The following is a 14721-nucleotide window of genomic DNA, read 5'->3' as shown; positions in this document are numbered from 1 at the left end:
GGGTGGGGACCAAGGAGTGGCGAGAAGAGGCCGGATTCTCGTAACATGTTGCGGGCAGGGTTGACGTGGCTTGCTGATGAGTTGGGTGTGGGGCGTGAGAGAAATAGAATCAAGGAAGGGAGATTTTGGGGCTTGGGGTCAGAGGAACTGGAAGGTTAAGGTCACCATGAACTGAGTTTGGGGAGATGAAGAGGAGCAGGTTGTTGGGGGGCTGGTCAGGGACTCAGGTCTCCGGCATGTGAAGTTGGATGGGACGAGGCGGCCCTTGGCTCTGAGTGTGAAATTCCAGGCAAGGTCCAGGCTACGTAATATCAGCATATGGGTAGATTTAAAGCTGGGAGGCTGGATGAGCCCAGTCAGGAAACTGTGGAACGGAAGGTCCAAGGCCTCTGATGCCCAGAGGTCAGAGTGAGGGGACATAGAGACAAGAGCCAGGAGGGCGTGGAGCACCCTTCCCCGTGAAGTCAAGTGCCTTAGGCAAGGATGGTGGGGTTTGCGGCTCAAAGGTCATCGGTGACCTGGGGAAGAGCACGTGCCACAGAGGATGGAAGAAGGGCAGTGGACCCGCCTCAGCCCTGGAGGGCAAGGGGAGACAGAATAAAGGCAAGCAGAACCGTGTCTGCCCCCAGGACCCCGGAAATACTGGATGCTACTCAGTGATAGCCATGGGCCAGGTCCCCCCTCCTCCCTAGGCTGTCTGCTTCGTTCAGTCGTTGATTCGAGAGTCAATCCATGGGTATTTACTGAGCACTTACTATGTGCCAGGCACTGTTCTAGATGCTGGGGATACAGTGATGAACAAGGCAGACCAGATCCCTGCCCTCAAGGAGCATATATGGCTCACTGGGGGTGGACATAAAGTTACGTAAGTAAACTCAGCAATCCTTCATTTAACTTTGACTCATTTCAGGGAAACAGTCCGCTCTCTCACCCTTAAGCACGCAGGTTGGAGTCTGTTTGCCACCATCTCGTTGATGTGAATGAACTGCTTCTTTAACTTTTGGTTAAATGGAGCTGAACTTGGTTCCATGGAGTACAGTGGTAATCAGTACAGTGCTGACCTGGAAGAGGCTCACCAAACCATATTCAAACATGCCAGGTCTCTGCCTCCTCATCTGAGGCAGGGCTGGAAAATCTGCATTTACCCCCTGTAGTCCCAAGGCAGACATCACCAATCAAACCAGGTTCCTGTAGAGCCTGGTTCATCGTTATGTCTGCATGGACACAGGATTGTAAAATGAGAACCTATATTCCAGATATTTTCTTTCCCAACCCCAGGCAGGAGGTTAGAAAGGTCACACTGCCTAATTTTTTAGGCTGCACTTGGAGAGAGCAGCTGTGGAGATTATGCAGAGATCATGGGCCTGGAAAAGACCCTGATGCTGGGCAAGATAAAAGGCAGGAGGAGAAGGGGACAAGAGGATGAGATAGTTGGGTGGCATCACCAACTCAGTGGACATGAGTTTGAGCAAACTCTGGGAGATAATGAAGGACAGGGAAGCCTGGTGGGCTGTAGTCTATGGGGTCGCAAAGAGTCGGACACAACTGAGCGACTGAATATCAAAGTACTGGTCAGCTGTCAGTTCTGCTGCTCATTGGCCGTGTGAGTGGATCAACCCACCTCACCTGGCAGTGAGAAGAGAGGGGGTGGTTTCCATTTGGGAGGAGCAGAACTGCCAATGAATTTCACTCAAAGGGGTTGACTTCAGAATCAGGAGACCTGGGCTGACCGGCCGTGTGACAGTGGATATTCTTTCCCTCTCTGGGCCCCAGTCTCCCCATCTGTAAAGGGAAGTTGAGCTGGAAGAACATTTTGGTGAGTGTTTATTAAGAGTGGTTTGCCAAGCCCTTCTGGCTCCCACCTACCCACCCCTGCTTTCTCAGAATCTGTAGATGCTGAAGAGGTTAACTGGACAGGAATGTTGGATGGAAAAGAAAGGGAGCCCCCTGCTGGCGGCAGGTGGGATCAGCATTGCAGACTCAGGACTGCTGACCCTACTGGCTACCCCATCTCTACCTCTGAGCCCATGTTTATCATCAGGCTAGAATTTTCACAAGGTCTCTTGTCCATGGACCATCCAAAACCAGGCCTGGAGTCTTCTGAGCTCAGACTAGTGGGAAATCTGACCCTGTGGGGGTCTGTGCCTTGGGCTGGCTGAGTATCCTGCAAGTGGGAGGGATGGCTGGTGAAGGATTCCCTAAGAGCTGTTGGCACACACACATGAGCGTGCATGCACACACCCCCTCCTTCCCACAGTCACGGAGCAGTCATGGGGTGTGTGTAAGAATGTCACACCGCCTTTAATGGAAACCTCAGAAAGCCCCCTTGGGGTTGTAAGACAGCTGTAGAAACTGTGTCTTGTAGCAGGAGTAACTGGTGTGAATTTTTGGGTCATCCCCTGACTTTATGGATCGATGCACGTTCTGTGTTCACAATAATGTGCTTTCACAGTAGGGGTGATGGAGGAGTGTGAGTGGGTCAAGGTCAGCGGCCAAGGATGCAGGGCCAGGGTCTGCATGGGTCCTGGTGAGTCAGTTAACCCTTTGAGCCTCAGTTCCCTCCTCCATAAGGTAGGCACAGCCCCACCCCCAGCCCAAAGTCCCGAGGAGCAGAGGACACCAACCGGGCCGTGCGACTTTGTTGGGGGTTGGTGATTTGGGAGCCCGCAAAGCCATGGGATAGGAGGGTGGGTGAGTGTCAGGGCCAGGGGGCTGCCGCTCACTGCTTGGCCTTGTTCCTTAGTCTCCCTGGGTGCCCACTTCCTCATCTACAACATGGACTGACTGCATAAAGTGGTTGTGAGAATTAAGTGACAAAAACCCATCAGGGGCTTAAGGCCGTGCCTGGCACATGGGAATTGTTCTGATATCTTGGAAATTGAGGCTCAGGGAGGTTCCATGACTTGCTTGAGGTCTCAGAGCCAGGGAATTCCCTTGTCCAGTGGTTAGGACTCTGAGCCAAGGCTAGAACCAAGATACTCTGACCCCAGACCAGGGCCCATCCCACTCAGCTATGTGATGTTGGCCAAGGCCTTGGACTTGTCTGTGGGGGACAGTGATCAAGGCAAAGTCTCCTAGGACCTCAGGAGCCAAAGGAAGCTCACAGAGTCAAGCATGCTCATGATGGTGGAGGAACTGAGGTTGGGCAAGGGAAAAGCTGAGAGCCTGGTCCCCGTCTGCCCAGCGGGGTTCTCACTGCAGCACTGCCCCTGTGAGTGAGGAGAGACGCCCCCCACCCCACCTCGTGCTCAGAGTTAGTTAGTGTTAGTCACTCAGTCGTGTCTGGCTCTTTTTAACCCCATGGACCGTAGCCCGCCAGTCCACGGAATTCTCCAGGCAGGAATACTGGAGTGGATTGCCATTCCCTTCTCCAGGAGATCTTTCAGACCCAAGGATTGAACCAGGGTCTCTAGCATTGTAGGCAGATTCTCTGCCATCTGAGCCTCCAGGGAAGATGTGTCTCACCCCCCCGTAAAATCCCTCACTCTCCAGGCCCACAGCCCCGGAAGCTCAGAAGCCAACAGTTAACCTATACTGTTCTCTTTACACCACAGCTGTGGCCTCCCATTGCCTGGACGCTGGAGGTGGGGGTCTGCTGTGCTGGAGTCAGGGGACATCTCTTCTCTCTCTGGTCTCCACCTCCCAAGAGTCGTGTTTGCAGAAATTGAACTGGGGCTGACGCCACTCACCCTGCCCCGCGTCTGGGTTAGGAACTGTAGGGACTGAGCCAGGGAAGGAGGAAGGAATCTGCTGTGGAAAGGCAGAACCCAGGAGCTTGAGAAGAGTGATGTCCCTAGAGAAGCACCATGGTCTTGGGCCACACCTGGGCCCCTGGTTCCACCCTCTAGCTCACTCTCTATACATCTGGCCTCGAGTTAGAAAAATCAGTCCCTCCCTACACACCCTCCCTCCCACCCCCAGAGTCCCCACATTCCCAGGAGCCTGGCTGGTTTCCTGCAGGGTTTGCTGGGCATGACATCACCCATCACCATGGCAGTGGTTCTGGTGGCCCAGTTGCTGGCTCGGGACACGCCTGGGTGAAGCCGGGTGGCAGAGACTCAGGAGAACAGAGGACTGGGGAACTTGAGGAGGAGGCAGGAGACTGGTCTCAGAGAGAGAGACCGTCATTCATGCTCACGGAGCATCACCTGTCACCTCGTCTTGTATTAGGAACGTTTGGAGAATGTCAAACAGTTTTGAAGGAGAAATAAAAATATGCTTATGACAAAGGAAGGAAGGACACTTTCCACTGTGTAATTTTCATAGCTGTGTGTCTGTAGTTTACATTATTTCTTGGGGAGTCTGTCGGGCTAACCTCCCTATTTCCCTAAATAGTTACAATTCTGATTCCCCCTTTGGGGAGCCCCCCATCTGTTGGGGTGACAGCACCTGGATGCACGGGCATGTTCAGGCTCAATGGGGAGACACACCCCCACTTCCCCACCTGAGGCCAGCACGGGCGTCCCCAGGCGCCCCCAGGTCCTGCTTCTCTGTGTGAGTTCCCTTGAGTGGGTTGTAGATATGCCTCTGAAAAGCTGAGCAGACGACACAGCAGCTTCTTGGTTCTCACCGTGGTTCCAGAGGCATTTTGTCTTCATTTGTAAGTGGTCTTCACTTGGCATTCATTCCAAGAGATTCAGCTTCTGTGTTTTCTCGATCCTCAGGCTGCCAGGGCTCTAACCCAGCGTCGGGCCCAGCAGGCCTGGAATTCCAGCCCTGCTGACCTAAGTTGCTGCTCTGGCAAGCTGGCCATGAAGGAGACAAGTCCAGCTGCAGGAGCCAGGAAACTCAAAGCTGTAATTTAAAGCCCCCCGCCCCATGGACCTCCCTGGTGGTCCAGTGGTGCAGAATCCACCTGCCAATGCAGGGGACACCGGTTCGATCCCTGATCTGGGAAGATTCCACATGTTGCAGCGCAGCTAAGCCCATGCACCCAGCTATTGAACCCGTGCTCTAGAGCCCGTGAGCCACAGCTGTTGAAGCCCGCGCACCCTAGGGCCTGTGCTCCACAGCAGGAGAAGCCACCACGATGTGTAAGCCCTACTTGCCCCAAGTAGACAAAGCCCACATGCAGCAAAGAAGACCCAGACATTAATTAATTAATTTTTAAAAAATTAATAAAGCCACCCCCAAGACCCGGAGTCCCCACTGCAGGGTCTCTCTGTGGCTCCTTGCACGTGCCAGCACTGCTCCAGCTGACCTGCCTCTGCCCTGTTCTGCAGGTGGTGCTGGGCTGGGGGAGAGGGGTGGGAATGCACCTTACGTCAGGCTCTGAGCTAGAGCTCAGGGTCCCCGGTCCTTATGCCATACTTTTTCATATCAGAAGCTAAGTGTGTAGGTTCAGCATCCAGGACGAGATGGGGGGGCGCCACCATTGCCTGCCCCGTATCATTGCCCTCAGCTAGCCGTGGAGCCAGGACCTTCTGGGATTTGGGGGGCTTCCCTGTAGAGGCAGCATAAGGCCAGGTCAAGTGTTTGGGCCTTGGGGTCAGATGTGGCTGTGTGACTCTGAGCAAATGACTTAACCACTCTGCGCCTTCACAGGCTGGAAGCTTCCAGAGCTGAGGAGTTGCTTTGCCCCCTTCCCACCACGTCCACAGTTCCTTCTTCAGCGTTCTCTCCACAGAGCGGGGAGGGGACAGAGTTCTGGGGACCCTGGAGAAGCAGGGGGGCCACCCTGATGCTGGAGCCTGCCCTGCACAAGCCCGAGCTTGCCCGTCTTCACTCCCTTCACCGCAGAGCCAGTGCAGTGAGCAGAGTCTGGAGGGAGCACCTGTTGCCAGGAGGCTGCGTGGAGCACAGGGCACTCGTGTGTGTGTGTGTGTGTGTGTGTGTGGGTGAGTGACAGCTTCACTGGGATACAATTCACCCAGCATACAATCCATCCATTTACAGTACATAATTCAATTGTTTTTATTATATTCACATATATTCAGTAGAGTGTTTGCATCACTTTAAATGGGGGTGCATCACTTTGAATCCATCCCTTTGGCTACACCCCCAAGTCTCCAGCCCCCACGCCTTCTACCCCCCCACCCAAGACAATCACTAACCTTTCAATCTCCACAGATTTCCCTGTTCTGGACATTCCATATACATGGAATCCTACAGCATGTGGCCCTTTGTGATCGGCTTCTTTCACTTAGCATAATATTGTCAAGATTCATCACGTTGTAGCATGAATCATTGCTTCTTTTTATTGTCTAATATATGTTATATGGATGTGCTACATTGTTGAAGATTCATTCATCAATTAATGGCCATTTGGTCCTTTCCCCTTTGGCTATTATGGTTAAAGATGCTATGAACACATGCATACACGTTTCTGTGTGGACATATATTTTCATTTCTCTTAGATATATGCCTAAGAGTGGAATTGCTAGATCATAGGGAAACTTTATGATTAATCACTTGAGGAACTCTCAGGCTGTCTTCCACAGAGCCTGTACCATTTTCCATTCCCACCAGCAGTGTATGAAGGTTCTAGTTTCTCCATATCCTCGTCAACACTTGTTCCTGTCTTCTTTTTATATTTTAGCCATGCTGGTGAGTATGAAATAGCTTCTCACTATGGTTTTGATTTGCATTTCCCTGATGACTGATGATGTCAAACACCTTTTCAGGTGTTTATTGGCCATTTCTTGGGGAAATAGCTCTCCAGGTCTTTTGCCCATTTGAGCTTTAAGAGTTCTTTATATACTTTTACGTTATATAAGCCCCTTATCCGATATGACTTACAAATTTGTTCTCCTGTCCCTTGCATTGTCTGTTTACTTTCTCCATGACGTCCTCTGAAGCACAAAGTTTTTCATTTTGCTGAAGTCCCATCTCTCTGTTTTTCCTTCTGTGGCTCATACTTTTGGTCCCATAACTTGCTGAGTGTTTTTAATCAGACGCTTTTCCCCATGAAGGGAATGGCACTGTGAGCTGTTGGGCTGGGCTAAGTTCTGGTGGCTCATATTGGACTCTGAGAGGTCATTTCAGCAGGAAATAAAGGGTCCCATCAGCTTCCTGGGTGGTGGGAGTCACAAGTTCACCAGGCCTCCAGCTCTTTCACTCGGGGATCTAGCCAGTTCAGGGTGGGAAACAGACCTTCAATCAGGGACTGCCCCCCCTGGTTGGGTCAGTAAAAGTAACAAATGAGAATTGGGACTCTCGAGATAGGAGGGCCTCAGTTTGAATCCAGGGAATGCCACTGAGTGATGTGGGAGCCTGGGACAGAAACGTCTTCCTTCTGAATCCTGTTTCCTCCCCTGTTCATGAAGGAGTAGAGAAAAGGGTCCCTTCTCAGTGTTTGCATTCAGGCTGACAGGCAGCTGGGATGTCGGGAACTGACTCAGTCCTCTGTCCTCCAGCCATGAAAGCCGACCGGAAGCGCCTAAAGGGTGAGAAGACGGACCTGGTGAACCAGATGCAGCAGCTGTATGCCACGTTGGAGAGCCGGGAGGAGCAGCTACGCGACTTCATCCGCAACTACGAGCAGCACCGCAAGGTCGGCACCCCCACCCAACCCCGATCCACCAGACGCCAGACACTGGCTCCCCACCCAGCACAGGGTCCGACCTCGCATCTCAGAACACAGGAGGACTGCTCGTGTCCCTTACACTCACTGGGGGAGATCCCTGATGTGTCGGGTCCGGATCTGGGTCCTGAGATGAACACTCAGCCCCTAATCATAGCTCTGTGTCTCCTAGGCAAACCAACCTGGACAGGAAGCCCAGTCAGTGACGTGTAGGCTCCGGATTCCAGCTGGTCTGGGTTCAGATCCCGGCTCCCCATGTGTAAGCCCTTGGGCATCTCCTTAACCTCTCAGAGCCTCAGTTTCCTCATCTGCAAAATAGTGATCATGGTGCAGACCTTGGTGAGATGGTGGCTACAGAGCATTAAACACGGTGCCTAGTGCATACTAAGTGCTCAGTAAATGTCAACTTTGTCTCCTACTAATACCATACTAAGAGTGTGAAGAGAGAGTGGGGAGAACCATGAGATAGCGGGAAATTCTGCCTCCCAGGAGTCCTGGAAGGCTTCACAGAGGTGGTGACATACAAGTCAGGCTCTGTGGGGTGAGTAGGAGTTTCAGATCAGGTGACTGAGGAATTTGGTTCAGTCAGTATCTGGTATATGTTCTGTGGTCATGCCATAGAGAGCTTCCCAGGAGGCACAATGCAGGAGATGTAAGAGACGTGGGTTTGATCTCTGGGTTGGAAGATCCTCTGGAGGAGGGCATGGCAACCCACACCAGTATTCTTGCCTGGAGAGTCCCATGGACAGAGAAGCCTGGTGGGCTACAGTCCATAGGGTCGCAAAGAGTCGGACATGCCTAAAGAGACTTCGCACACATGTACATGCCATACAGAGTACTGAAACATAAGGAAAGAGAGTCAGTCCGCAAACCAAGCAGGCCTTATGAGCCACTGTGTTTGCAGGGGGAGAGTTGTAACCTTCTGGTGGGCAGGACAGAAAATCTATTGAAAACTGCCCTGTGCCTGATACCACATGACAGCGGGTGTGACCAAGGTTTGCTTGTACTCTGCAGAGAAAAATGGAGGTGGGAGACTCCTAAGTTTCCTCAGGCATAGTTTTGAACAGTTCTTCCAACAGCTGGTGGGCAGGTTGCATGAGTACACTCACGGGTGTTGCCTCTGAGCCGGAGTCCACAGGCAGGAACTTCAGAGACAGGATCTGAATTTAAATGCTTCATCCCCACGGCCCTCTTTGGTCTGCAGCACTGACCCTTCCTCTCACTGCCCAAGTATACAGATCCCTTCCTTTCCAGAGTAAAAACAGCCCTGGGGGAGCTCCCTGGGCCAGGCATCCAGAGCCTCTGAATGGTCCACAGTTTGCCAGCTGCCCTGGGTGTCAGCCCCAAGCAGCAGGGCCCCAGCTTCTCATTCTTGTCCTTCTACAGTGGGTGAGCTCAGTCCCTGGAAGTTGGCCTCCCCATGCCTGTCACTTGCAGACAGAGGGTGGCACTAAGTCAACAACCTGTGGAAGCAGAGAGGAGGAATGGGAACCACTGCTCCCTGCTTTCTTGGTCCTCTTCTGGGTCCCAGACTTCCTCTGTGTCCTCACTTGGCAGAAGGGTCAAGGGAGCTCTCTGGGGTCTCTTATAAGGGCACTAATCCCATTCATGAGGGCTCCACCCTCATGACCTAAGCACCTCCCAGAGGTCCCACCTCCTAAAATAATCACATTCTCTCTCTCTTTTTTAAGTATTTATTTGGCTGTGCCAGGTCTCAGTTGTGGCATGCAGGCTCTCTAGTTGTGGAATGTGGGATCTAGGCCTCTGACCAGGGATTGAACTCAGGCCCCCTGCATTGGGAGTGTGGAGTCTTAGCCACTGGACCACTAGGGAAGGCCCTGGGATTTCAACATATGAATTTTGGTGGAACACAAACATTCGGACTATAGGACTACCGCCTCTCTCAGTCCACCTCTGTCCATTCTCCTTTCCTAGCTGAAGCACCTGTAGTAGGTCCCAAGAACCTGATCTTTCTTCAGCAGGTGAGACAGAGAGAACCTTTGCTCAAGTGGCCCCATGCCCATCAACAGGGAAATACGGTCACCCTTGTTTGAGGGGAGGTGACATGGGGCAGGGGCCAGAGAATCAGCCCACAGCAATACCTGCTTCCTGGGATGTGCTGTCCCAAGGGCGAGGGGCAGGTCATCAGCTTCCTTGTGTGTTAGTCAGTGTTCTCCAGAGAAGTGATATGTATATATATATATATATATATATGTATGTATATGGAGAGAAAGAGAGCGATTTATTAGAAGGAATTGGCCCACATGATCATGGAGGCCGACAAATCCCATGATCTGCCATCTACAAGCTGGAGACCCAAGAGAGCCAGTGCATCATCCAGTCGTAGTCCAAAGGCCTGAGAGCCAAGCTGTAAGTTCCATCTGAGGGCAGGAGAAGACCCATCCCCAGTTCAGCTCTCAGGTAGGGAGGACAGTTTCTTCCTTCCTCCACTTTCTACTCAGGCTTCAAAAGGGCTGGATGATGCTCAACTCACGGGGGGAAGAGCCATCCACTGAGTCCACCAGTTTAGATGTTAATCTCATCTGAAACAGCATCGCAGACACAGCCAGAAATAATGTGTAGCCGAAAATCTGAATGCCCCATGGTCCAGTGAAGTTGACACATAAAATTAACCATCACACTTGGCCCTGAAGGCAGGGTGACGCAGAGGTTAAGACCAGATAAGGTTTAGAATCTCACCTCTGCCAGTCGCTAGCCAAGTGGCCTCATCCTTAAAACTGGGATAACGATAGCAAGTCCTCAGAGCCCAGCCTTGTCAGCACTGAAGCTTCTGGTGCACAGAAAGCACACACGCCGGGGGGGGATGCTTGCTATTATTGTTGTTGTTGTTATTATTACTACCACCATCACCTCTGAGGATTCAGAGTCAGGCATTTGATCATGGAAATTCCACAGTGGGTTTCAGGGCCCTACTATGGGCTCCTCATCCACCACAGCCTGGTGATGTTCCCCCCAGCAAACCCAGAGAAGCACACGGCCGCCCACTGTTAGGAAGCCCCTGGCTGGGCAGGAGCAGTCTGAATAAAAGACAAAGTGGTCCATTTTCAAGAATAGCTAGCTTTGAGTGACAGCTTGCTGATGTAATAGCTGATAGCCATAAGGCTTACAAAACCAGAAAGTCTGGGCAAAAAAAGGGAGAGCGGGATGCCTAGGATTTTCACATGGGTTCATTGTATTGGTGAATTTAAAACATAAGAACAGGAATAGGGTTTCACTGGGCTCATCCTATTGCTAAATTCAAAACATAAGAATGTAAATAGGTGTGCAGGAAAGGAGGAAACAAGACGTCAGAGAGGCTGTTCACTCACTCAGTCGTGTCTGAGTCTTTGCGACCCCATGGACTGCAGCACGCCAGGCTTTCCTCTCCTTCACCATCTCCTGGAGCTTGCTCAAACTCAGTCCACTGAGTCAGTGATGCCATCCAACCATCTCATCCTCTGTTGCCTCTTCTCCTCCTGCCCTCAACCTTTCCCAGCATCAGGGTCTTTTCTAATGAGTCAGCTCTTGGCAGCAGGTGGCCAAAGTATTGGAGCTTCAGCTTCAGCATCAGTCCTTCGAATGAATATTCAGGGTTGATTTCCTTTAGGATGGACTGGTTGGCTCTCTTTGCAGGGCTGTCAGGGGCGGCCAGCCCATAAAGAGGGAGGGAACAAACTCAGGCGGTGTTCTAGCAGATTGTTCACCCATCATACTCAGCCAATGGGGAACTGGGGGAGGGGCTCGCACGCTAGGGTAACCTGCTCTGTGTAACGACTCTGGGTGTTCCTGACCACCGGACACTCCATCTTGCAAGACCGTCAGTAAAGCCTGGCTTCCCCCTACACCTTGTGTCTCCAAGTCCATTCCTTGAGTTTGGGTTAATGACAGTGTTTCTCACAGCAGGTCCTAGCTGGCCTCACACAGACCCCAGTCGTGGACCCTGCCTCCAGGAGAATGGGAGAGTCTTGGTAAAAAAGCAAGAACCACGCAGAAAAGTAACCCAGACAGGACCTTCTGGGGAGTTCCGAGGGTCCCAGAGGATCTAGGAATGGCGGGTGGGGAAAGTATTCCCAGGGTCCACACACCTTGAAGGAGGATAGAGCCAGATCAGAAAAGCAAAAAGGGGGGAATTCCCTGGTGGTCCAGTGTAGGTCTTGGCACTTTGACTGCTATAGTCTGGGTTTGACCCCCTGGTCAGGGAACTAAAATCCTGCAGACTGTGAGGTGTAAATAAATAAATAAGAAAAGAAGGCATGGGATGCTTATGATAAAGGCTAAGAGGATCCAAAAGAAAAGGCCATTTCACACACTCTGACAATGACTGTGACGACGGCCATCTTCAGAAGCCACCTATCGCCACCTGACACAGGATGACTTACTGTATGCAGGCACTGGCGTAATCTCTTTACATTTGGTATTTTTCCAGCAACCCTATGCGGTATGATTGTCCCTGTTAGCCCCATTTTACAGAGGTGAAAGCTGAGATGTAGGTCAAGTCGCTCTTGCAGGGTCACACAGTTACGTAAAGAGGGGAAGCAGGATACAAACCCAGGCATTTAGGCTCTGGTGCTCATTTGCATAACATCTGGCCCGTACTGGCCTCCCACACTGCTCAGTACCTGTATAGATGAACAAACGAGTTACTTGTGAGATTCACTGTTTACAGGGCAACCCAAGGCAAACCACGGAGGAGAGGTCATGGCCACCCCCATCAGCTGTGGGAGGTGTGCTGTGCCCGGTGGTGGCACTGTGACCAACCTGGGGCTTAATAACAAGCATTTCTTCTATTAATATCTTTCAACTGGGGCATCAAATTCATTTTTATAATTGTGCTGATACTTGGGAACAAAAATTCCCATGGGGAGCCACCTTCCTCCAACGTGGTGCCGTTTTTCTTAAGTCACAGATACTGGGGGCATCTCTTAAGTCCAGCAAGAAGAGAGGTGTGGTGTGAAGCTGAAGCCTTGTGGCTGCAGCAGCCCCAGGCAGGCATAGATGGTCACCACTGAGCATCAGTGGCACTCGCATGGAATAGCTTCATAAGATCCTACAGAGTCATTCGGAAAAACGGAATTTGGAAAACACTCAATTTTTTAAACTGCTATCTTATTTTATGGGGAGCTGTTGTTTAGTCACTAAGTCATGTCTGACTCTTTTGCGACCCAGTGGAATGTAGCCCACCAGGCTCCTCTGTCCATGGGACTTCCCAGGCAAGAATACTGGAGTGGGTTACTGTTTCCTCCTCCAGGGCATCTTCCTGACTCAGGGATTGAATCCAGGTCTCCTTCATTGACAGAGTCTTTACCATCTGAGCTACCAGGAAAGCCCAGCAACACTGACAATATTTAATCATTGTCGAATCCAACCCACTTTACAGATGGGAGGACTGGGGTGCCAAAGCGTCCAGTAACTGACCCAGGGCTGTATATTTAGGGCTAGTTTGGAGACGCTAAAACCACAAATTCTGGTTTTATTCCACCTCATCCAAGATCTTGCAACTTATTATTTTTTTTAATGGCTTGCATTTTATATGCAAGAAAAAATGTCCCAATGAACAGGATGAATGGAACCTCAGGTGCCCACCCCTCTTGATGCCCAGCCACTCAGCCTGCCATGGCTCACCCAGCTATCCCGGGGACCCTCCTGCAGGCCTCACCCAGAGCAGGTAACAGGAGCCCAGGTCTCTGAGCTGGGGGTGGGGGTTAGGAGGGGAGGGGATGGACAGGGAAGGTCAGCACAGCACAGGCTGCTTAGAAATGAGCGATTTGGGGCCCAACCAGAACGTTCACAGAATTGTAGTATCCCGGGAAGCTATGCCAGAGGCATGTTCCCTGTCACAGGTCCGTGGTTTGGAGTGGGACTGGGGAACTCTCCATAAACACAACTGAGGAACGTCTCAGCAAGCTGGGCAGTGGCTGGGCCCAGAGAGATCTTGGGTGGCGAAGTCAAAACAGACCACCTTGCCATTACCCCCCTGGCCAGGCCTGTCTCCCCCTGAAGCCCCCTCCTCATTGTGCCCCTACTTCTTTTGTCCGGTGAGCTCCAGCTGCCGGGGCTCAGCTCCCAGCTGCCCAAAGGGACCTCAGCTGCCAGCTTGACATCTGAGGCCCCACACAATCAAGCTAAGTCCTAACTTCATAAATTCCAGCCATCCTGATCCCCATCAGGTTCCAGCCCCTTGGGCAGGTCTCCTTCAATTCCTTTCCTGCCTTTGTTGCTAACAAGGATTGAGAACCTCCACCACACTATTTGTGGGACTGCAGAGGTTATTTTACCTCTATGGCCTCAGTTTACTCATCCGTAAAATGGGGATAATCACAGTCCCTGCCTCACAGGTGGTTGTTTAAAAATAATAATGCAGCTGAAACCCTCAGCACCATACTTGACATGTGTAGGGAACATTCCATGACAGTTGTTACTGAGCCCTGCACTCCTGCCAGGGGTGTGGTCGTGGGTGTCAGAGTCTTTACTGAGGCAGAAAGCACCTACAGCCTCCGCCACCCCCCGACCTACCCCCCTGCCAAACCCCCCATAGCCTGAACCTCCAATCTGCTCACAATTAGTGGAGCTAGGGACAACAAAGAGACACAGAGACAAAGCCGATCCTGAGGGTTCTTAGTGGACCTTCTTTTTAATTTGGGGATATATGGTAGGCAGTCTCTTGTACACCAACCAGTTCTCAGTGGTTCTGATCCACATACTTCATAGCATGGGATATTCCATGACTTGGCTTGCTGCTAGGTACTGAGGGTAGATGCTGGGACATGGTCCCCAGCTTCTGGAGAAAGAGCTGACTGGTCCATCATGTGACGCAGGGGGCCATACTTGTCAGCTGTTGCACTGACCCCACCTGAAGACAGCTTCAAAAAGGAAAGGAAAGGAGAAATAAGTAGTGGTGGAGCACCTCCCTGCATTGCAGAGCCTGCTTCCAGAACCTGATGGTACAGCTTGCCTGGGATTTTACAATAGTGCCGTCTGTCACTTTCCATCTTTTTTAAAAAAACATTTATTTGGCTACATTGGGTCTTAGTTGAAGCACGCAGGTTTAGTTGCCCCGAGGCATGTGGGATATTAGTTCTCCGGCCAGGGACTGAACCCCTGCCCCCTGCATTACAAGATGGATTCGTAACCACTGGACCACCAGGGAAGTTCATGATACTTTGCATCTTGCATTGCCAGTTTCTTCTGACCGTCACTCT

At 51.6% G+C, this 14721-nt stretch overlaps 1 protein-coding gene across 2 annotated transcripts in view; it reads left to right on the top strand.

The window, feature by feature from the left end:
• The window catches only part of KAZN (kazrin, periplakin interacting protein), a 156897-nt gene that overhangs the window by 70537 nt on the left and 71639 nt on the right, over positions 1-14721 (top strand). For both annotated transcript variants that reach the window (XM_010850052.1, XM_010850054.1), the window contains exon 3: positions 7356-7492. In XM_010850052.1, coding sequence (XP_010848354.1) covers positions 7356-7492 — 137 coding nt within the window. The remainder of the gene's footprint in view (positions 1-7355; positions 7493-14721) is intronic.

This window comes from Bison bison, unplaced genomic scaffold, assembly GCF_000754665.1.
Source record: "Bison bison bison isolate TAMUID 2011002044 unplaced genomic scaffold, Bison_UMD1.0 scf7180017864289, whole genome shotgun sequence".
Classification (NCBI taxonomy): domain Eukaryota; kingdom Metazoa; phylum Chordata; class Mammalia; order Artiodactyla; family Bovidae; genus Bison; species Bison bison.
This window is presented reverse-complemented; position numbering and strand designations above follow the sequence as displayed.